The sequence below is a fragment of the Oncorhynchus masou genome, chromosome 1, assembly GCF_036934945.1.
Source record: "Oncorhynchus masou masou isolate Uvic2021 chromosome 1, UVic_Omas_1.1, whole genome shotgun sequence".
Lineage (NCBI taxonomy): Eukaryota > Metazoa > Chordata > Actinopteri > Salmoniformes > Salmonidae > Oncorhynchus > Oncorhynchus masou.
Window position 1 is genome coordinate 66,404,893 of NC_088212.1, and position 22,187 is coordinate 66,427,079.

The following is a 22,187-nucleotide window of genomic DNA, read 5'->3' on the forward strand; positions in this document are numbered from 1 at the left end:
TTTAGAGGCGTGGCAATCCTATAAGCCTGGGGGACATGCATCTCAAGTTCATTACTTTCCTTCATGTAAGGAATGTAATTCTTAAATGTGAGAACCGAAAAACAGTGGAAATATGCCAAGAGGCTAAAACATGCAATGGACCTCTCCATCTTCAAAGCCTCTGACAGTAATAATTAGAGTTGAAGAGGTGAGAATCTCTTTGCTTTTGAACAGGGTGATCTGACTACAGATGTCACAGGACAGACGGTGCAGCAGGCCTCTAACTTCTTGGTGACCCATTCCACCATGGGTCACCAAGAAGGCCCTGCTAGCCAAAAGTTCAAGGGTTTTCCTGGAACTATGCAGACAGAACAAACACAAGACTTCTGGCCAAGTGAGACAACAAACTACCTAAATACTACCCCGACCCCAAAATCTGCAAGCTATGTCAAGTTTCCAGGATTCTTTTTTTTTAAAGTAGAAACTAAGTGGCTAAGTTCAGCGTATGTAAAACCATCAAGCCCAGACAGTTGTCCATAAAGCCAAGAAGTTACCCATCACACAGTAAGATGGCACGGTACTAATGCCTTAGGGCTGTCATTCATCATATAACTGCAATGTACATCAGAAAGGAATATCACACGTCTCATACTGTACTGTAGAATATAGAATAAACATGACAATACGCTTGCCCACACATGTTCATATTAGCTCACACTTTGGATTTATTTCAACAGTATCAGGCCTTAGGTTCCGCTCTATCAATAGACATATGTATATGACGCTACGGTACTACGCTCTTCTTTCTTGGCAACTCTGCCACCTAGTGGTGGGTACAGTATCTGACGCTTGCCATACGCTGCTCTACAGTCAGTTGAACGACTGCTCACATAGGAAAACTCAACACGGGTCCTGTCATTGTTCTGTTAAAAATCTGAGAAGACAATTAAATGGATAGATGTGCCTTGCCATAGGGACACAAGGAATCATCCAATGGTGTGATAGCGTCTACAAACTGACTAGTGCAGGTCTCCAATCAGTCAAAATAATAACTTTCCCAGGCCCTCCTAGATGCTTGATAAGAGCCCATGGGTTTGTAAGAGGTGTGAATCTTGTGTTCCTCTTAGACAGTTATCACAAAGTCACAAGAGGGCCATTCTTTCACAATGTCATTGGAGATACTGTATGTCAACCACTAAATATCACTAGATATCAATGCATAAATTAATCATCCAAATTAATGTAATCAATTGGTTAGCACAGCATGGCACGTGTGATATAAACACAGTCTGAAGCTGTCAGGGAAGCCAAACACCAGCATACAACAAGGCTTTGATAAGATCACATACCTATGTTGTTTATGGACGCAGCCAGATCACTTCCACAGTCATATCGGTGGGATTCCATCTCCTTTCCCAAGCTTCACATGGAAACATGATGCAGTTTTCCATTCTAGTTATGGAAGAAGTAAAGCATCTGGCCAACTGTCACATGCTTTTCTCTACCCCAGGAGGACAACTAGAGAAGCCCAGGGCAGATTCATACAGTACAAGTCCATATCATTCTGTCCTGCTGTCTGTCATTCAGGAGCAGCAGACCGATGGCTCTGTGAGTGAGTCTTCCCCAGTCAACTCTAAACGTGCCCTGATAAGTGGAGCAGGGGAGGATTAGTGTTGTAATCCAGCACAGTGCCAGGCTAAATCAACACTAGAGGGCCTGTGGCGGAAAAGGGCACAGCGGTAAAGCTGGATCGCCTCCTAGGCGTAGTTGGAGTTGACATGATACCAGATCTGGGACCAGGCTAATCTCACCCTAATATCCTGCAATAACAAATCCTCCACATGAGGGCCCTCTGTGTCTATAGCTGAAAGAGGACTCTTCACAAAGTACTGATGTTTAACAATATGCTCTTTGCAAAACGTCAGCACCTCTTTTTCATTTTTATCTCAGACCGAAGAGGGAGTTGCCAAAATGAGGGGCAGCAGTAGAATATGCAGAGAGGGACGGTGAGAGGACAACAATGGTAGTGTAACCTATGTGAGTTATGACCAACTGATACTCATTTGCATTCTGGATAAGTAGTAAGAATGAACACTTTACTTTATGTCATTTTCTATGCAGCAGCAGTGAAAGAGTTAAGGATGGTGTCTTGTGCACTGGAGGGCGATGAGTGAGTTATCTCCTTACCACCACAGGAGCAGATAATGACTGAGGGTTTTCTCTGGGGGAACTTCCAGAGTTCAAATAGTCTGCCTGGCTGCAGAAGGTACGGAGGCACGGAGACAGAGGAGGTGAGTGAACAGCTATGGTCTAAAGATGTTATTGTATCTCACGAAGACTCAAACGATGGATCATTGACATATGTTGGTGATATGATGATGCTACATATTGAATGTGCATTGTGTTTCTTACATATTCTTACTGATTCAGCAACTTGCTGTCTTCTCCGGTTTCTCTGTCTAAGATCATATCAAAGTGATAAATGACTTGTATGTTTATGAGCATCAATCTGTCAACGCTATGAGACTAATGTAAATGCATTAAGGGCCCATCCAATTGTGTCTGAGGAACACTCTGGGTAAAGCTGCGTTGCTCTCGTGCATGACTGCGCTGTTTTGTTTTTCTCTCCCAGCCCCAAACACTGTGAGGAAGATGAGGAGAGGAGACACCCCTCTGCTAAAGCAGCAGTCAAGCCCCTGCTTGGGAAACGGTAAGCTTGCTCTCACCCTCCTCCCCCTCTCTCCTTTTCTCTCCCTTTCTCAGGCTTATTCATTCACTCAATCTCTCACATGCTCTCTCACTCATACATGTAGACCCTCAGACATGTAGACATCAGCCCTATAAATAAAACTACACCACTCCAACCAGTGCTCATAAATGTTGATGTACTGTACTGTACTCTCTTAAAATACCTTTAGCCAGGGTGATACGTGTCTTTCTCATACACAGACTGACAGAGATGTAGTTGACCTTCTCTTATAGAGGTGTCTTTGACAGAAGGTACAGTAATTCAGGACTGGACCCCCACCAGTGACAACAGGCGGGTGTCTGAGAGAGCCCAGAGAGGACATGATAAAAACAGTGTGTGACAGCTGTGTTTGAGGCAAGAGAACGACTATTGGCTGCCCAGAGACAGGGAGCACTACGGTAAATGATCCAACACAGACAGGAAGATAGCAGGGATACAATGACCAGACCATTAGGAAACAACCCATTCAGGAGATGCTCAAATTCCTTTTTGCTCCAATGTGCTAACATCATGGTATCAAAATGCCACTTGCAAACTCAAAGGAGCTTCCTGGAACGTACAGAGGCTTGGAACAACATAGCTCAACATGATCATGGCTCAGTTCTCTCTCATTCTCTCTGTCTCTCAGTCCCCACATCCCACTATCATAAGTACATCAGTGCAGAGGGGAACCATTGAGATCAGACTGTGTCTGTGCCTACATTTAGTCTCCTGTAATGCTCTCTATGCAGCTGCAGCAGAAATCCCCTCGGTCACATGATCTATTGCTCCCAAAACCAGATGTGCAGATCAATAATAGGAAGTCAGCTCCAATGCAGAACAATATTATTTCTCCATGTAATGAAGCTCTAAATGAAATATAGAGCAAGCTGAATGACATTGTTGCTCTCCAATGATACTGTAAATCATTCTGCTGTGAGGCATTAGACCTTCAACTTCAACAGGCCAGGTAAAAATAAACATGGATTGTTAACATTGTGACCTGCATGTTGGAGTGTGTGTCAGTGTGTGTGTGTGTGTGTGTGTGTGTGTGTGTGTGTGTGTGTGTGTGTGTGTGTGTGTGTGTGTGTGTGTGTGTGTGTGTGTGTGTGTGTGTGTGTGTGTGTGTCTGAGCCGAGGGGGTTGGACAGGCAGCTGGGATGTAAGTTGTAGTCATGTGGGGTAATCAGAGCTGCAGCAGTTGTCCATTGGGGGAAACAACAGGACCTTATCGACAACACTGAGTTTAATCTGCCCTACATCTCTCTTTCTGGACCTCTACTGGGAACGCTGAACAACACCAATACCAGGTAGGGAATGGAGTCCTATGTCATGTATTTACAGCATACACTACAAGCTATGTGAGTGTCTCTGCCAAAGCCAGTGTCAGATAGGATCAGCCTGGACTGAAATCACACAGATCAGGGTAGAGGGTCCTATATGGTTTCAAATTGGCAGCTTTGAGCACGAACATGAAGGACAGTGTGTGCATGGGTAAACATGGGTTTGTGGGTCACTGTTTTGTCATCACCTATTCTAATTGGGCGATGTTAGAGTGTGAGGTAGTCTGATCCTTTACTGAGGATGATTACCCATCAGCTGACTGACGTGATGCCAGAGAACAACAGCAGAATTATTCATTCTAACACTATGCACCTAAACCAAGGTCAGTCAGAGCTGAGATTAAGTGTGTGGGTGCGTCTGTCGAGGCTCTGAGGCAAAGCAGTGATGCATGGCTGCGCAGCGGCAGTCCTCTCAATCAGGGCTGCCTGGGTAATGTTTACAATACTTGCAACGGCTGCATAGCTTGTTATCTGGCTCCTTAAGGAGGAAGGCTGCGGCTACCAGCTTGTGATTTATCACTGTCCCAAAGGTGGAGAGGAGTGTATGAGGAGTGTTTGTGTGTGAGTGTGTGTGAGCCCAGCTAGCTGAGGGGAGCGCCGGTGGCTCGCCTCTGGGCTCTCTCTTTGTTGACAGCCAGTTGTGACATATCCCAAGGATTAGTGGCTCTGTCGACATGATGCCATTGGCTTCTTAAAATAGATAGAGAAGGACACTCAAAGAAAACAGAACCGCAGTCGTGAACCACGGCAGGCTCAGAGTGGGACCGACCCACATCGCAGCCAGCCCGTCAGAGTCCAGCCTGGTAGCCAGTCTCTACCGCAGAGAGCCTGTACAGAGTCACTGTGATCCTAGCTGAGATCTCCATCATCAGGACTCCCAGTGGTGACTGTACAGCACAGAGAGATGGCTGTGAACAGACCGGAAGGTAAGGCACGCAGATGATAACGAGTTAAGGTACACTACATACTGTTCTAGCAGCTAGAGCCTTGGAAACGATTGTGTTGCTGTTTGAGAGAGTGTGTTAAAGTTCATAATGTGTGATAGAAATGAGATGGCTATTACTCTGGGAGGAATACTGATGGCTTGTGGGTGTCTCTGACTGAGAAAATGAAGTATAACTGATGCTGAGGCAGCAGTATAAGCAGAGAGACAGAGAGAGGCAGACAGTGTGTGTGTGTGTGTGTGTGTGTGTGTGTGTGTGTGTGTGTGTGTGTGTGTGTGTGTGTGTGTGTGTGTGTGTGTGTGTGTGTGTGTGTGTGTGTGTGCGTGCGTGCGTGCGTGCGTGCGTGTGTGTGTGAGAGTGAGGCAGCAATCCAATTCATTGAGAGGAAGAAGCGGTGCTAAATTATTTATGAGAACCCATCTATTAATCAATGCTGCTGCTTCACAGAAACTCTCTCAGCTTTCAGAGTTCACCTGTGGTCTTTGCTGTAATGTGCTGCTCTCTCTCTCTGTCTGTCTGCGGTGCAGTGGGCAGTGGACAGGCGCTAGTTTGATCCACAAAGCTGTTCTTGGAACTGGCTTAGGGTGAGCAGTGGAGTGTTTGTGGCACAGAATTTTGGCAGGAATGGCAGCCCTCTTGGAAAGGCTTGGCAGAACGGAGCTTTGACATTACTTTGTCACTGATAACACCAGAGCTTTTCTCTCAGGGGCACCAGGTCTGTATGGCCACAGTGCTGCCTGGGTGGATAGGGTTTTATGTCATTTGGGGTATCAAAAACCCCTCGCGGTTTGGTCACTTGATCTGTCGGTGCAGACACGTCCCTGAATGGGACAACAGTGTGGTAATTGGACCAGTGACCGACTGACAATCAGACACTGGGCTATGAAGTCTAGAGTACAACAGCTACTGTCACGGTTACACAGGTTATTATGATTAGGACCATAAATCTGAAAGGAATAGAGCTGGTATGTGTCTGGAGACAAATCAAAATGGCAGTCATACTATATAAGTCGAGTTTTCAATTTTGAAAATAACGTTGAGCCACCTATGACAGCAGATTTTTTTCAATGTAATCTGCCAGCTCAATATTTGTGTCCCGAGCCTCATCTTGATACATGACCAACAAACATGTTCATGAAACAGTATAAACAACATCGTGGCAGCCTGAGTGTACCACTGCAGATACTCTGGTCATCAGAAAAATTAAAAGAATGATGGAACAGCTGGGAATTAAAACTTCATTATATCCCAGGGGTAATAAGATGACCTCTGACAGTACAATTCACTCAGCAGACAGTCTATGAATAAGATAAACACTAACCTGATGTCATTCTCTACCCTGTCTCTATGTTGTCCTCAGAGAGGATAGTATGGGGCCTGGCATTGACCCTAAAGGTCATAAGTGAAAATAGCATATTGTCTCGGAGGCAAGTACAGTTAGCATGTTGGATGTAACGTGATCAGTTGTCAGTATTTATGTTGGTCACAAGTGCTCAAGGATCCGCTTACCAGAGTCATTTCAAAAGGAGATTGCAGTACGCCACAATTTGTCAATCTGTCATGGCGGTTGTTTTGCCTTGAGGCAACTCTGCTAAGCAAATAAATGAATATATGCTAATAGATCTACTATTAGCTAACACATTGTGCTAATAGTTCTCCTTTAATACTAGGGGAATATGCAAAGCAATGCTTATAGCAGAGGGATGTCATGACAGTGAGGTGTCGTGATGACAATGCAGATTTGAGTTCTGAGTGGATAGAAACGCCGGAAATGGCCACTATTTCCGGGGAGAGATTAGGTGGCAGCTCCACCTCCTACAATAACAAAACTCCAATCTATCCCCTCCAAAACTCCAATCTAACCCCTCCAAAACTCCAATCTAACCCCTCCAAAACTCCAAAGTGTATATGTGTATATACTAAGCTGCTTCACCTGGTGTTTTTACAGACATGCCGAGACAATTCCCTAAGATCACGCTGAGCGAGGTGGATGAGGAGACACGTCTGCTGGCTGAGAAGGTGTATGCGTCAGCGCTGAAGGAGGAGGACACTAAGGATGCCCTGTCCATGTTCACCGTCCCTGAGGACTGTCCCATCGGCCTGCACCAGGCCAAGGAGAGGGAGCTGCTCAAAGAGCTGGCAGAGCAGAATTCAGAAGAGAGTGCCAAGAGGTTAGTCTGGCTCTCAACAACACAGGACCTCATGGAATCTAAACTAGCTGATCAATTCAGTACTGGAGTGTTAAGTATTTATAAGAATGTTTGGTTTCCAGGAAGAAGAGTTTCAAGATGATCCGTTCGCAGTCAGCGTCCTTGCAGGGCCTGCAGATCCCTGTGACTGCAGAGTGGGTCCGTTCTGTGGTGACCCCATTCCTCTCACCCTCCTCCACCTGCTCCTCACTTCCAGAGAACTGCCCCGAGTACCAGAGGGTCACCATCAGTGGAGACTACTGCGCTGGTGTAAGTGCTCCAAGCAGGTGGCATACAGTTCATACTCAACTCATACAGTATTTCACTGCATACTGGAAGAGTTGCACTGAAATGGGACAGTAATGATTGTGTTTAGCTTTTCGTGTATTTTGATGTGTATAGTGTATATTGATGTTTTTGGTACATCTGTAAAAGAGAACTTGGACTCTTTATTTTATTTTTTATTTCACCAGGTAGACTAGTTGAAAACAAGTTCTCATTTGCAACTGCGACCTGGCCAAGATAAAGCAAAGCAGTTCAACACATACAACAACACAGAGTTACATATGGAATAAACAAACATACAATTAATAATACACTAGAAAAATCTTTATACAGCATGTGCAAATGAGGGAGGATAAGAGAAGTAAGGCAATAAATAGTCCATGGTGGCGAAGTAATTACAATATAGCAATTAAACACAGGAATGGTAGGATGTGCAGAAGATGAATATACAAGTTGAGATACTGGGGTGCAAAGGAGCAAGATAAATAAATAAATATAGTATGGGGATGAGGTAGATTGGATGGGCTATTTACAGATGAGCTATGTACAGGTGCAGTGATCTGTGAGCTGCTCTGACAGCTGGTGCTTAAAGCTAGTGAGGGAGGTAAGAGTCTCCAGCTTCAGAGATTTTTGAACTGGAAGGAGAGGTGGCCAAAGGAAGAATTGGCTTTGGGGGTGACCAGCGAGATATGCCTGCTGGAGCGCGTGCTACGGGTGGGTGCTGCTATGGAGACCAGTGAGCTGAGATAAGGTGGGGCTTTACCTAGCAGAGACTTGTAGATGACCTGGAGCCAGTGGGTTTGGCGACGAGTATGAAGCCAGGGCCAGCCAACGAGATCATACAGGTCACAGTGGTGGGTAGTATATGGGGCTTTGGTGACAAAACAGATGGCACTGTGATAGACTGAATCCAATTTGTGTTGGAGGCTATTTTGTAAATGACATCGCCGAAGTCGAGGATCGGTAGGATAGTCAGTTTTACGAGGGTATGTTTGGCAGCATGAGTGAAGGATGCTTTGTTGCGAAATTGGAAGCCGATTCTAGATTTAATTTTGGATTGGAGATGTTTAATGTCAGTCTGGAAGGAGAGTTTACAGTCTAACCAGACACCTAGGTATTTGTAGTTGTCCACATATTCTAAGTCAGAACCATGATGCTGGACGGGCGGGCAGGTGCAGCAGCGATTGGTTGAAGAGCATGCATTTAGTTTTACTTGCATTTAAGAGCAGTTGGAGGCCACAGAAGGAGAGTTGTATGACATTGAAGCTCATCTGGAGGTTAGTTAACACAGTGTCCAACGAAGGGCCAGAGGTATACAGAACGGTGCCTGGAGGTGGGTCGTAGAGGTGGATCAAATAATCACCAGCAGCGAGAGCAACGTCATTGATGTATACAGAGAAGAGAGTCAACCCGAGAATATAACCCTGTGGCACCCCCATAGAGACTGCCAGAGGTCCGGACAACAGGCCCTCCGATTTGACATACTGAACTCTATCGGAGAAGAGAGACCAAGGCTGTTAAGTCTGCCAATAAAAATGTTGTGAACGACAGAGTCGAAAGCCTTAGCCAGATCGATGTATACGACTGCACAGTAATGTCTCTTTTCGATGGCAGTTATGATGTCGTTTAGGACCTTGAGCGTGGCTGAGGTGCACCCATGACCAGCCCTGAAACCAGATTGCATAGCGGAGAAGGTACGGTGAGATTTGAAATGGTCGGTAATCTGTTTGTTAACTTGACTTTCAAAGACCTTAGAAAGGCAGGGTAGAATAGATATAGGTCTGTAGCAGTTTGGGTCTAGAGTGTTACCCCCTTTGAAGAGGGGGATGACAGCGGCAGCTTTCAAATCTATGGGAATCTCAGACGATACGAAAGAGAGGTTGAACAGGTTAGTAATAGGGGTTGCAATAATTTCGGCAGATGATTTTAGAAAGAGAGGGTCTTGCAGCTCTTTCAGAACATCAGCTGTCTGGATTTGGGTGAAGGAGAAGTGGCGGAGGTTTGGGCAAGTTGCTGTGGGGAGCGCAGGGCTGTTGACCGGGGTAGGGGTAGCCAGGTGGAAAGCATGGCCAGCCGTAGAAAAATGCTTCTTGAAATTCTCAATTATTGTGGATTTATCGGTAGTGACAGTGTTTCCTAGCCTCAGTGCAGTGGGCAGCTGGGAGGAGGTGCTCTTATTCTCCATGGACTTTACAGTGTCCCAGAACTTTTTTGCAAATTTCTGTTTGAAAAAGCTTTCCTAACTGCCGGTGTATATTGGTTCCTAACTTCCCTAAAAAGTTGCATATCACGGGGGCTATTCGATGCTAATGCAGAACGCCACAGGATGTTTTTGTGCTGGTCAAGGGCAGACAGGTCTGGAGTGAACCAAAGGCTATATCTATTCCTAATTCTACATTTTTTTGAATGGAGCATGAATAACCAGGCATCAGGTCAGGTCAATTAGAAAGACCTGTTCGCAGAAGTGAACTCAGCATGACTCCCTGTCAAAACGTTTGATAAACATTTTAAGTAATAAAAGTGGTACTTTGGTACGACTTTAAATCCCCAGGTGGTTAGGAATACATTTGTGTGGCAGAGAGTCCACGGGATGAAATGGAAAGCCATGTGGGAAGACTAGTAATGACAGCTCTCTCCTCTCCCCAGATCACAGTAGAGGACTATGAACAGGCAGCAAAAACCCTGATGAAAGCCCTGTTCATTAGGGAGAAGTACTCCAGACTGGCCTACCATCGCTTCCCCCGGACCGTCGCTCAGTTCCTCCGCAGCGCTGAGAACCAGACGTGGAAGGAAGAGGACGAGGTTCTACCAGGTATACACTGAGTGTACAAAACATTCAGGACACCTTCCTACTATTGAGTTGCACCCCCCTTTTGCTCTCAGAACAGCCTCAATTCGTTGGGGCATGGACTCTATAAGGTGTTGAAAGCGTTCCACAGGGATGCTGGCCAATGTTGACTCCAGTGCTTCCCACAGTTGTGACAATTTGTCTGGATGTCCTTTAGGTGGTGGACCATTCTTGATACACACGGGAAACTGTTGAGCGTGAAAAACCCAGCAGCGTTGCAGTTCTTGATACAAACCGGTGTACCTGGCACCTACGACCATACCCCGTTCAAAGACAGTTAAATCTTTTGTCTTGCCCATTCACCCTCTGAATGGCACACATACACAGTCCATGTCTCAATTGTCTCAAGCAAATTTAACAAGTGACATCAATAACTGAACATAGCTTTCAACCTGAATTTCCCTGGTCAGTGTATGTCATGGTGTTCATAATGTTTTGTACACTCAGTGTATACTCAAACAGTGCCCATAAATTAACTATATGTACATAATGTGTTCTTAACGTTCTGTACAAGTGGAGTCCATTGTATTAGTCTGTGTCAGTCATACTGGTCTCCCCACAGATGTCTGCCCTTGCCCTAGGGAGGGGGAGGACCCTTACAGCATTGAGAATATCCCAGACAACCTGAGCTATGAGCTGCAGACGAAAGATGGCATAGTGTATGTGTATGAGAACGCAGAGGCTCTAAGTCAGAATAGGCCCCGCAGCCTGCCCTACCCTGACCTGGAGACCTTTGCCATAGACCTCAGCCATGTGCTGGCCATGATCGTTGATGGACCCACGTGAGTGACCACCACTTCCTGAACTCACCACCGTGTAATGGAGCTTTATTTGTGTCTCTGTATAACTAATGTGCTTTACAGGAAGACCTATTGTCACAGACGCCTGAACTTCCTGGGCTCAAAGTTCTACCTGCATGAAATGCTCAATGAAATGGCTGAGCTAAAGGAACTGAAGGGTGTTCCACACAGAGACTTCTACAATGTCAGAAAGGCAAGTCCCAACACTTGAAGGTGAAAGCTAAATTTGTCATGTAAAAAGTGAAAGTCCATCATTTAGACTCAATCTGATTTGTCCACTTTCCGACTGTGATGTCTCTTTCGCCAGGTGGACACACACATCCATGCAGCCGCCTGCATGTCCCAGAAGCACCTTCTAAACTTCATCCAGACCACCTACAAGACGGAGGCAGACCGTGTGGTGCTGGAGAAGGGTGGGCGGAAGCTGACCCTCAGAGAGGTGTTTGAACACCTCAACATGGACCCCTATGACCTCACTGTGGACTCCCTGGATGTACACGCTGTAAGACCCTCCCTCTCTCTATCTATTTCTCCTGCCATCATACATACCCTTACAAAGAAAAACAAAAAGAATTGGGGAAAAAAGTGTTTTTCAGACACGTGTGAAGTTCCACATGTTAATTTTCCATGTACAGTGCCTTGCGAAAGTATTCGGCCCCCTCGAACTTTGCGACCTTTTGCCACATTTCAGGCTTCAAACATAAAGATATAAAACTGTATTTTTTTGTGAAGAATGAACAACAAGTGGGACACAATCATGAAGTGGAACGACATTTATTGGATATTTCAAACTTTTTTAACAAATCAAAAACTGAAAAATTGGGCGTGCAAAATTATTCAGCCCCCTTAAGTTAATACTTTGTAGCGCCACCTTTTGCTGCGATTACAGCTGTAAGTCGCTTGGGGTATGTCTCTATCAGTTATGCACATCGAGAGACTGAAATTTTTTCCCATTCCTCCTTGCAAAACAGCTCGAGCTCAGTGAGGTTGGATGGATAGCATTTGTGAACAGCAGTTTTCAGTTCTTTCCACAGATTCTCGATTGGATTCAGGTCTGGACTTTGACTTGTCCATTCTAACACCTGGATATGTTTATTTTTGAACCATTCCATTGTAGATTTTGCTTTATGTTTTGGATCATTGTCTTGTTGGAAGACAAATCTCCGTCCCAGTCTCAGGTCTTTTGCAGACTCCATCAGGTTTTCTTCCAGAATGGTCCTGTATTTAGCTCAATCCATCTTCCCATCAATTTTAACCATCTTCCCTGTCCCTGCTGAAGAAAAGCAGGCCCAAACCATGATGCTGCCACCACCATGTTTGACAGTGGGGATGGTATGTTCAGCGTGATGAGCTGTGTTGCTTTTACGCCAAACATAACGTTTTGCATTGTTGCCAAAAAGTTCAATTATGGTTTCATCTGACCAGAGCACCTTCTTCCACATGTTTGGTATGTCTCCCAGGTGGCTTGTGGCAAACTTTAAACGACACTTTTATGGATATCTTTAAGAAATGGCTTTCTTCTTTGCCACTCTTCCATAAAGGCCAGATTTGTGCAATATACGACTGATTGTTGTCCTATGGACAGAGTCTCCCACCTCAGCTGTAGATCTCTGCAGTTCATCCAGAGTGATCATGGGCCTCTTGGCTGCATCTCTGATCAGTCTTCACCTTGTATGAGCTGAAAGTTTAGAGGGACGGCCAGGTCTTGGTAGATTTGCAGTGGTCTGATACTCCTTCCATTTCAATATTATCGCTTGCACAGTGCTCCTTAGGATGTTTAAAGCTTGGGAAATCTTTTTGTATCCAAATCCGGCTTTAAACTTCTTCACAACAGTATCTCGGACCTGCCTGGTGTGTTCCTTGTTCTTCATGATGCTCTCTGCGCTTTTAACAGACCTCTGAGACTATCACAGTGCACATGCATTTATACGGAGACTTGATTACACACAGGTGGATTGTATTTATCATCATTAGTCATTTAGGTCAACATTGGATCATTCAGCGATCCTCACTGAACTTCTGGAGAGAGTTTGTTGCACTGAAAGTAAAGGGGCTGAATAATTTTGCACGCTCCATTTTTCAGTTTTTGATTTGTTAAAAAAATTTGAAATATTCAATAAATGTCGTTCCACTTTATGATTGTGTCCCACTTGTTGTTGATCCTTCACAAAAAAATACAGTTTTATATCTTTATGTTTGAAGCCTGAAATGTGGCAAAAGGTCGCAAAGTTCAAGGGGGCCGAATACTTTCGCAAGGCACTGTATTTGTCCCTTGTGTGAAAATATATAACTCTAGTACTCTATTAGGTGTTTAAAGCGGCAATCCTTAATTGAAACTTGAACAAAGGGGTCTCCCCACCACAGTTTCAGTAAAAAGCCAATGTTTGGGGCTGGAGAAATGCAACCACTCTCAAATCCTTATCCTACGCTATGGATGCAAGGACTGTACATCCATGATACACTACATGACCAAATGTATGTGAACACTTGCTCGTCGAATATCTCATTCCAAAATCAGGTGCATTAATATGGAGTTGGTCCTCCCTTTGCAGCTATAACAGCCTCCACTCTTCTGGGAAGGCTTTCCACGAGATGTTGGAACACCAAATCTTCTACAATGTCATTGTATGCTGTACCATTAAGCGTTCCCTTCACTGGAACTAAGTGGCCTAGCCCGAAACATGAAAAACAGGCCCAGACCATTATTCCCCCTCCACCAAACTTTACAGTTGGCACTATGCATTGGGGCAGGTAGAATTCTCCTGGCATCCGCCAAACCCAGATTTGTCTGTCGGACTGCCAGATGGTGAAGCGTGATTCATCACTCCAGAGAACTCGTTTCCACGGCTCCAGAGTCCAATGGCAGCGAGCTTTACACCACTCCAGCCGACGCTTGACATTACACATGGTGATCTTTGTGCATGGTGAACCCATTTTATGAAGCTCCCAACGAACAGTTATTGTGCTGACGTTGTTTCCAGAGGCAGTTTGGAACTCGGTAGTTGCAACCAAGGACAGACCAACTCCAGAGTGTTGCAACCGAGGACAGACCATTTTTAAGCGCTACGCACTTCAGCACTCAGCACTGAGGCAACATATTTTATATTCTTCAAGAATCAATTGGTAAATATGATTAATTAATAAATCCAAAAATGGATGTAGTCGCTAAGGATTGCCCCTTTAATAACAGGCAGTGACTTTCATACAGCAGAACTACACGGAGTGTACAAAACATTAAAAACACCTTTCAATGACAGACTGACCAGATGAATCCAGGTTAAAGCCATTATCCCTTAATGATGTCACTTGTTAAATCCACTTCAATCAGTGTAGCTGAATGGGAGGAGACAGGTTAAAGAAGAGTTTTTAAGCCTTGAGACAATTGAGACATTGATTGTGTATGTGTGCCATTCAGGAGGTGAAAGAGCAAGACAAAAGATTTGAGTGACTTTGAACGGGGTATGGCCGTAGGTGCCAGGCTCACTGGTTTGTGTCAAGAACTGCATTGCTGCTGGGTTTTTCAGTTTCCCGTGTGTATCAAGACTGGTCATCCACCCAAAGGACATCCAGCCAACTGTGGGAAGCATTGGAGTCAACACAGGCCAGCATCCCTGTGGAACACTTACGACACCTTGTAGAGTTTATGCCCTGATTAATTGAGGCTGTTCTGAGGGCAAAATGGGGTTGCAACTCAATATTAGGAAGGTGTTTTTAATGTTTTGTACTCAGTGTATATCGCCATTTGAACGTGATCCATTAACATGCCCGAAAAGAGAAATAATGTTGTCCACTGTTCTGCGAATGTCCCGCATAATTTGTAACGCATTTAGGATTTTTAGATGCAGTCACCCTAATTTCAGGGGTGGAAACATTGCTACTGCAACATGTTAACAGAATAACATCATTTCAACCCCACATGGGAACTTGCAACTCCACATGTGAAGTTCTTACATGTGAAACTGCACATTTGAATTATTTGTCATTTTTATCATGAAGTGTTCACATACAGGGCCTTCAGAAAGTATTCAGACCCCTTGACTTTTTTCACATTTTGTTACATTACAGCTTTATTCTAAAATATATTAAATTGTTTTTCCCCCCTCATCAATCTACAATCTACCCCATAATGACAAAGCAAAAACATTTACTTATGTAAATGTGAAATATCACATTTATATATGTATTCAGACCCTTTACTTAGTACTTGAAGCACCTTTGGCAGCGATTAAAGCATTGAGTCTTCCTGGGTATGACACTACAAGCTTGGCACACCTGTATTTGGGAAGTTTCTACCATTCTTCTCTGCAGATCCTCTCAAGCTCTGTCAGGTTGGATGGGGAGGACAGCGATCCTAAGCACACAGCCAAGACAACGCAGGTGTTGCTTAGGGACAAGTCTCTCTAGTGATGTTCGATCAGGTTCAAGTCTGGGCTCTGGTTGGGCCACTCAAGGACATTCAGAGACTTGTCCCGGAGCCACTCCTGCGTTGTCTTGGCTATGTGCTTAGGGTCGCTGTCCTGTTGGAAGGTAAACTGTTGCGTCAGTCGGAGTTCCTGAGCGCTCTGAAGCAGGTTTTCATCAAGGATCCCTCATTACTTTGCTCCGTTCACCTTTCCCTCGATCCTGACTAGTCTCCTAGTCCCTGCCGCTGAAAACCATCCCCACAGCATGATGCTGCCTCCACCATGCATCACCATGGGGAAGGTATTGGCCAGGTGATGAGCAGTGCCTGGTTTCTTCCAGACGTGACGCTTGGCATTCAGGCCAAAGAGTTCAATCTTGGTTTCATCAGACCAGAGAATTTTGTTTCTCATGGTCTGAGAGTCTAAGTGCCTTTTGGCAAACTCCAAGCGGGCTGTCGTGCTTTTTACTGAGGAGTGGTTTCCGTCTGGCCACTCTACCATAAATGTCTGATTGGTGGAGTGCTGCAGAGATGGTTGTCCTTCTGGAAGGTTCTCCCATCTCCACAGAGGAACTCTAGACATCTGTCAGAGTGACCATCGGGTTCTTATCGGGTTCTTATGTCCCCCGGTTGCTCAGTTTTGCTGGGCGGCCAGCTCTAGGAAGACTCTTAGTGGTTCCAAACTTCTTCCATTTAAGAATGATGGAGGCCACTTTGTTCTTTGGGACCTTCAATGCTGTAGAAATGTTTTGGTACCCTTCTACAGATCTGTGCTTCGACACAATCCTGTCTCTGAGCTCTATGGCCAATTCGACCTCATGACTTGGTTTTTGCTCTGACAAGCACTGTCAACTGTGGGACCTTAAATAGACAGGTGTGTGCCGGTCCAAATCCTGTCCAATTAATTGAATTTCCCACAGGTGAACTCCAATTAAGTTGCAGAAACTTCTCAAGGATAATCAACAGAAACAGGATGCACCTGAGCTCAACTTCGAGTCTCATAGCGAAAGGTCTGAAAACTTATGTAAATAAGGTATTTATTTTATTTTAATTTTTAACAAATTGGCAAAAAGTAAAAAAAAAAAAAACTGTTTTTGCTTTGCCATTATGGGGTATTCTATGTAGATTGTTGAGTTTATTTTATTTAAACAATTTTTTTCACGTTTTTTATTTTATTCAACTTGGCATATCAGTTAAGAACAAATACTTATTTACAATGATGGCCTACCGGGGAACAGTGGGTTAAAGGCCTTGTTCAGGGGCAGAACGACAGATTTCTATCTTGTCAGCTCAGGGATTCAATCCAGCAACCTTTCGGATACTGGCCCAACGCTCTAACCACTAGGATACCTGCCACCCCAATTTTCACCTCACCATGTTATGTGAAAACATGTTTCTCTCCCCGCATGTTCGACAGTGGTGTTAACATGTGGATTTAAGTTCAACATCTGAAAACAGAATGCTAATTTGACATGTTTTTTTGTAAGAGTATATCATCCATACTGTACAGGGACAGCTGTTATGCCATAAAACACATTTATTGTGTAACCATAGCTGTTCAGTTATATCTATATGTAGCGGTCCTATGTGTAGCTGGTGTAGGGAGTCAGGCGCAGGACAGCAGATATGAGTAATTAAAGTACTTTACTCAAAAAATCCAAATATACAAGGCAACAATAATGGCCCACAAACACAGACCGAATACAATAAACAATCACTCACGAACACAAAGTGGGGAACAGAAGGTTAAATAATAACAAGTAACAGGTTGAGTGAAGCCAGGTGTGATAAGACAAAGACAGAACAAATGGAAAATGAAAAGTGGATCGGCGGTGGCTAGAAAGCCGGTGACGTCGACCGCCGAACGCCGCCCGAACAAGGAGAGGGACCGACTTCGGCGGAAGGGAAGTCGTGACACTATAGCTAGAGACACGTGTTCATTTTGGAGATCTGTTAGCACCAATCATACGCTAATATTAGATCGCTGTGTGTGTCTCACCCCACAGGGCAGACAAACCTTTCACAGATTCGATAAGTTCAACTCCAAGTACAACCCAGTGGGGGCCAGTGAACTCAGAGAAATCTACCTGAAAACAGACAACCTCATAGATGGAGAGTACTTTGCACGCATTATCAAGGTATAGTTCATTCATACAGAACACATTCTGATTCTCTCAAATTGATAACACATGTTATGTTGCATAAGCTATCATTATTTTGCAACAACATGTGCAGCAACACATTTGCACATGGGTTACTCTGATGGCTGGGAGGTGACAGAGACCCAGAATAATGGTGTTTGGAGATGAGAGAACGTCTCATTTATTTGATCTTTCTACCACGTCTTGCCCTTGACAGGAAGTGTCCCATGACCTAGAGGAGAGTAAGTACCAGCATGCTGAGCCTCGCCTGTCCATCTACGGACGCTCTGCAGACGAATGGGACAGCCTCTCCAAGTGGTTCATCCAGCACAAAGTGCACTCTACCAACATGCAGTGGATCATCCAAGTCCCCAGGATCTAGTAAGTGCTGCTGCCTGAGTGACCGCTGAAGTCAAAGAGTTACATTTCACTTTCAACTGGCGGAAGAATGTAACATGGCTACTATGGAAGATAGTCCTCTTGTTGTGAGATGTTTGTCATGCTTAAAAATGTTTCACTTCTTTCAGTGATATTTTCAAGTCAAAGAAGTTGATCACGAACTTTGCCAAGATGTTGGAGAACATATTCCTTCCTCTGTTTGAGGCTACAGTCAATCCACAGAAGCATAAAGAGCTACATGTATTTCTCAAATATGTGAGTATCATTAATTTAGATTTTCCTGCAAAAACTATCCTGATAGTGTCAACCATTCAACCCCATATTCTTCCTGTACAGGTGACAGGCTTTGACAGTGTGGATGATGAGTCCAAGCACAGTGACCACATGTTCTCCTACAAGAGCCCCAAGCCTGAGCAGTGGACAGCAGATGAAAACCCTCCCTACAGCTACTACCTCTTCCACATGTACGCCAACATCATGGTGCTCAACAATCTGAGGAAGTAAGTACCTGTTGCTGTCTGCCCCTCTCAGGCCTCTGGTAACGGACCCAAACCATTATATCTCTTTCAAGAGAAATCAAGAGTTCCAACTGTCCTTCTACTGATGCTGCTGAGGGGAACATGTAGGTGTTACACCCATTGTTCAGTTGCTATTATTCATTGAATTTCCAGTAAGGCACTTCAGAATGTCCTGAGGGAAACCAAGGGGAGCAGAACAGGTGTCTGATTGTAGGCATGCTACATTGCTCCACAGTGTAATGCACCAACGCATCTATAAATAAATTCCCTTTGATAATACAAAGGAATAGAATTACAGTCTCTGACAGACTTGAATTACTGGCACATTGTCACGACTTCTGCCGAAGTTGGTGCCTCTACTTGTTCGGGCGGCGATGGACGTCACCGGCTTTCTAGCATCCACCGATCTACGTTTCCATTTCCATTTGTTTCGCTTTGTCTTGATTGTACACACCTGGTTTCCATTATGTTATAATTTATTCCCTATTTGACCCTCTGGCTCCCACATGGTTTTGTGCTGGTTTGTTCTTTGTTAAGTGGTCAAGATGTCTGTGAGCTGGTGTGTTTTTTCCCAGAGTGGAGGTTATTGTTTTATTTTTCGAGTAAAGTATGTTTTTCTCAGTTCTGTGTCCTGCGCCTGACTCTGTCCTAACTGCTGCACACTGACACACATATGGTCAAGGAGCTCCTCCAAAGTCACTGAAGATGCTACTGTAGGCCTACATAATACACGTGTGTGTGTGTGTGAATACAACCACTGAATATTTCCCTGGGTCTCTTCCAGAGAGCGAGGCTTAAGCACCTTCCAGTTCCGTCCACACTGCGGGGAGGCTGGATCCATCACCCATCTGGTCTCCGCTTTCCTCACCGCTGACAACATCTCCCACGGCCTCAACCTCAAGAAGGTCCTCTACTACCATACTGATTCCTGCATCATCTGTCCTCTACACACTCTAGCCTACACACACTTATTTGCCATCAAATATACTGTAATTGCTCAACTCCCCAGCATGTTTGAGTGGAGCACTCTCATGCTGATCTCCCATGTGATACAGTAGGTGCTACTCACATGAATAGTGGATGTCATGAGATGATCCTAAAGAAATGCAAAGCTATCTAATATTCTCACATGAAAGCACGCTGTATAAATGCTAGTCATTGTAATGCAGTAACAGTGTTCAGCCCTTTAGGCCTCACTGTTTGCTTCATTTTCCTGTCTATCTGTGGGCCTAACCAGCACACAGACAAAGGCCTTGTCTACCAGGCCTGTTCCATGCAAATACAGCTACTGAAAATAACCGAGCCAGGGACAGGAGCTAGTTATCAACTTCTGCTGAACAGTAAGCAGAGACCCTGTATGATGAGCAGGTGACAGTGAGGTCTGTGTGTATGTACTGAGTGTCTGTCTCTCTCTGCCACAGAGCCCCGTCCTACAGTACCTGTACTACCTGGCCCAGGTGCCCATTGCCATGTCTCCTCTGAGCAATAACAGCTTGTTCCTGGAATATTCCAAAAACCCTCTCAGGGAGTTCCTACACAAGGGGCTGTGTGTGTCTCTATCAACAGATGATCCTATGCAGTTCCACTATACCAAGGTAAACTGTTGGAGAAAATAGTAGCTCAAATCAGCTCCAGCTGAGTGTTCCATAGCTGTTTTGTAGGACAGTACTTGATGACAGTGTGTCCTGTCTGTAGGAGGCACTGATGGAGGAGTATGCCATTGCGGCCCAGCTGTGGAAGCTCAGCACCTGTGATGTGTGTGAGATTGCCAGGAACAGTGTGCTGCAGAGTGGCCTGTCTCACCAGGTAGAGCCCTGGGCATTGATATCTACCCTCTTAGAAAAAAGGGTTCTAAAAGGGTTCTTTGCTGTCCCAACAGGATAACCCTCTTTGTTTCAGGTAGAACCCTTTTTGGTTCTAGGTAGAAACCCTCTGTGGAAAGGATTCTACATGAAACCCAAAAGTGTTCTACCAGGAACTGAAAAGGGTACTTCAAAGGGTTCTCCTATGGGGACAGCCAATGAACTTTTACGTTCTAGATAACACCTTTTTTTACAAGAGTGTATCATAGCATGAATGCAAAATAACATTAAAATATCCTTCCCCTGTACCCCATCTAATGGAGTATTAGGTACAAAGGAGCTTATATGATATACAATCTCTGGTAATACTGTATGACTCATTTTGTGCAGGAGAAGAAGCACTTTATTGGGGCCAATTACTTGAAGGATGGACCTGAGGGGAATGACATTCGGCGGACCAATGTGGCTCAGATCCGCATGGCCTACCGCCACGAGACCCTGTGCAATGAGCTCAGCTTCCTAGTGGATGCAGTGAAAACTGAAGCGGCCATTGGCACACAACCCGAGTGACCACAATAACATGGGATTTAGCTCAATCTGTGCATGTAAGCTCTCAACCATCACAACGATATCTCTTGCATTCACGGGAGAAAAAACCCAATGGTTTGAATGAATAAGCGTGTCTCTTGTTTCTCTGGCTGCATGTGTGCTAGTAGTTCTGAAAGTAGTGCTCAAGTGGCAAAAGTGGTCCCCGGAAATTGTGTACTATGTGCAGATATATGCCTAAGTGGCTGGCCCACATGGAGGAATATGTAGGCCAAGCACAGTTTCCAGAAAAGCAGTAGCTTTCAAACTAGGCATTTCACGGATAATTGAGGTAAAACAGTAATTCTGCTAATAGATCATGCATGTATGAACCACACATTTACACATCCAAAGCGGGAGGCTTAATAAATACTTATTAGTCGCCAAAGTTCCGGAGCATGTCTTTAACAGTATAAAAATAGTTTGGAGAGGTAGCAGTAGGAGCCAACTACATCTTAGTGTCTAAATTATGTATGTCCACAGTACAAGGGTTTCCTTCTACAGTGCAGCAACATCATCTGCACTAAGGCTGGCTCACTCTGCAGAGCACTTACTCACAGTTCAGTAATGGTACAAAATATTTGGGAGAAAAAACACTGGCCACTTCTATTTTGATGTCCGACACTCACATATATCAGCCCCAGCTGTTGGCGGAACCTGACAGTGTTTATCTCTGCAGCTGGAACACTGTTTTAGCTGTGATGAATGGTACATTTCCACTGTCCCTTTCCATGTGAGCTCGTTTTTTACAGGATGTCATGCAGTAGGTTGCAATGAGGACACTGAAGTCAGTTGTGGACACTGTAGGTACAAAACATTGTACTTGTATGCACTGTATGATATTTGCTTGAAATATTTGTGTGAATGTTTTATTTCAATTTGAATTTCTATTGGTCAGAGTATGCAATATTTAATTTGAATGTACTGTATGTATACCTTTGGAAAGCAACTATGAGCCAATTGAATGTTGTGAGAATGGACAAGATAGGAAAATGTGAAGGCATTTCTCTAGTTGCACTGAGATACAAGTGTCCAAAGATGGACAAAGATGTTATACTGCTCTCTCACCTCCTGCTCGTTAATGGCTGACAGAATGCTGTGAAATAGCCTGTTCTTAATTATGTTACTTTTGTTATCAATAAAGATATTTAAACATGGATTATTCCCTTTTTTTGCCATGCAGCAATTTAAAACTGTGAGATGATGGAATACATTGTTTATTAG

The 22,187-nt window shown here is 44.5% G+C and overlaps 1 protein-coding gene across 2 annotated transcripts; it reads left to right on the forward strand.

The window, feature by feature from the left end:
• The first annotated feature begins 2,109 nt into the window (after positions 1–2,109).
• Positions 2,110–22,120, forward strand: LOC135548650 (AMP deaminase 3-like). Of its 2 annotated transcripts, XM_064978466.1 has the most exons (16): positions 2,110–2,270; positions 2,612–2,689; positions 6,943–7,165; positions 7,267–7,453; positions 10,115–10,280; positions 10,879–11,098; positions 11,180–11,309; positions 11,424–11,618; positions 17,525–17,656; positions 17,877–18,040; positions 18,187–18,313; positions 18,395–18,558; positions 19,361–19,481; positions 19,998–20,171; positions 20,272–20,382; positions 20,769–22,120. In XM_064978466.1, the coding sequence occupies exons 2-16, from the start codon at positions 2,632–2,634 to the stop codon at positions 20,946–20,948; spliced, it is 2,352 nt and encodes a 783-aa protein (XP_064834538.1). In that variant the 5' UTR covers positions 2,110–2,270; positions 2,612–2,631; the 3' UTR covers positions 20,949–22,120. The 2 variants fall into 2 exon arrangements, with proteins under 2 accessions (XP_064834538.1, XP_064834546.1); XM_064978474.1 differs by lacking the exons at positions 2,110–2,270; positions 2,612–2,689 and adding an exon at positions 4,706–4,976.
• The last annotated feature ends 67 nt before the right edge of the window (positions 22,121–22,187 follow it).

Excerpts from the sequence above, each read along its gene's own strand:
- LOC135548650 (XM_064978466.1), top strand. The coding sequence starts at position 2,632 with ATGAGGAGAGGAGACACCCCTCTGCTAAAGCAGCAGTCAAGCCCCTGC. Across the intron at positions 2,690-6,942 it reads AAGCCCCTGCTTGGGAAACG|ACATGCCGAGACAATTCCCT; the intron begins GTAAGCTTGCTC and ends GTGTTTTTACAG. Across the intron at positions 20,172-20,271 it reads TGCAGTTCCACTATACCAAG|GAGGCACTGATGGAGGAGTA; the intron begins GTAAACTGTTGG and ends TCCTGTCTGTAG.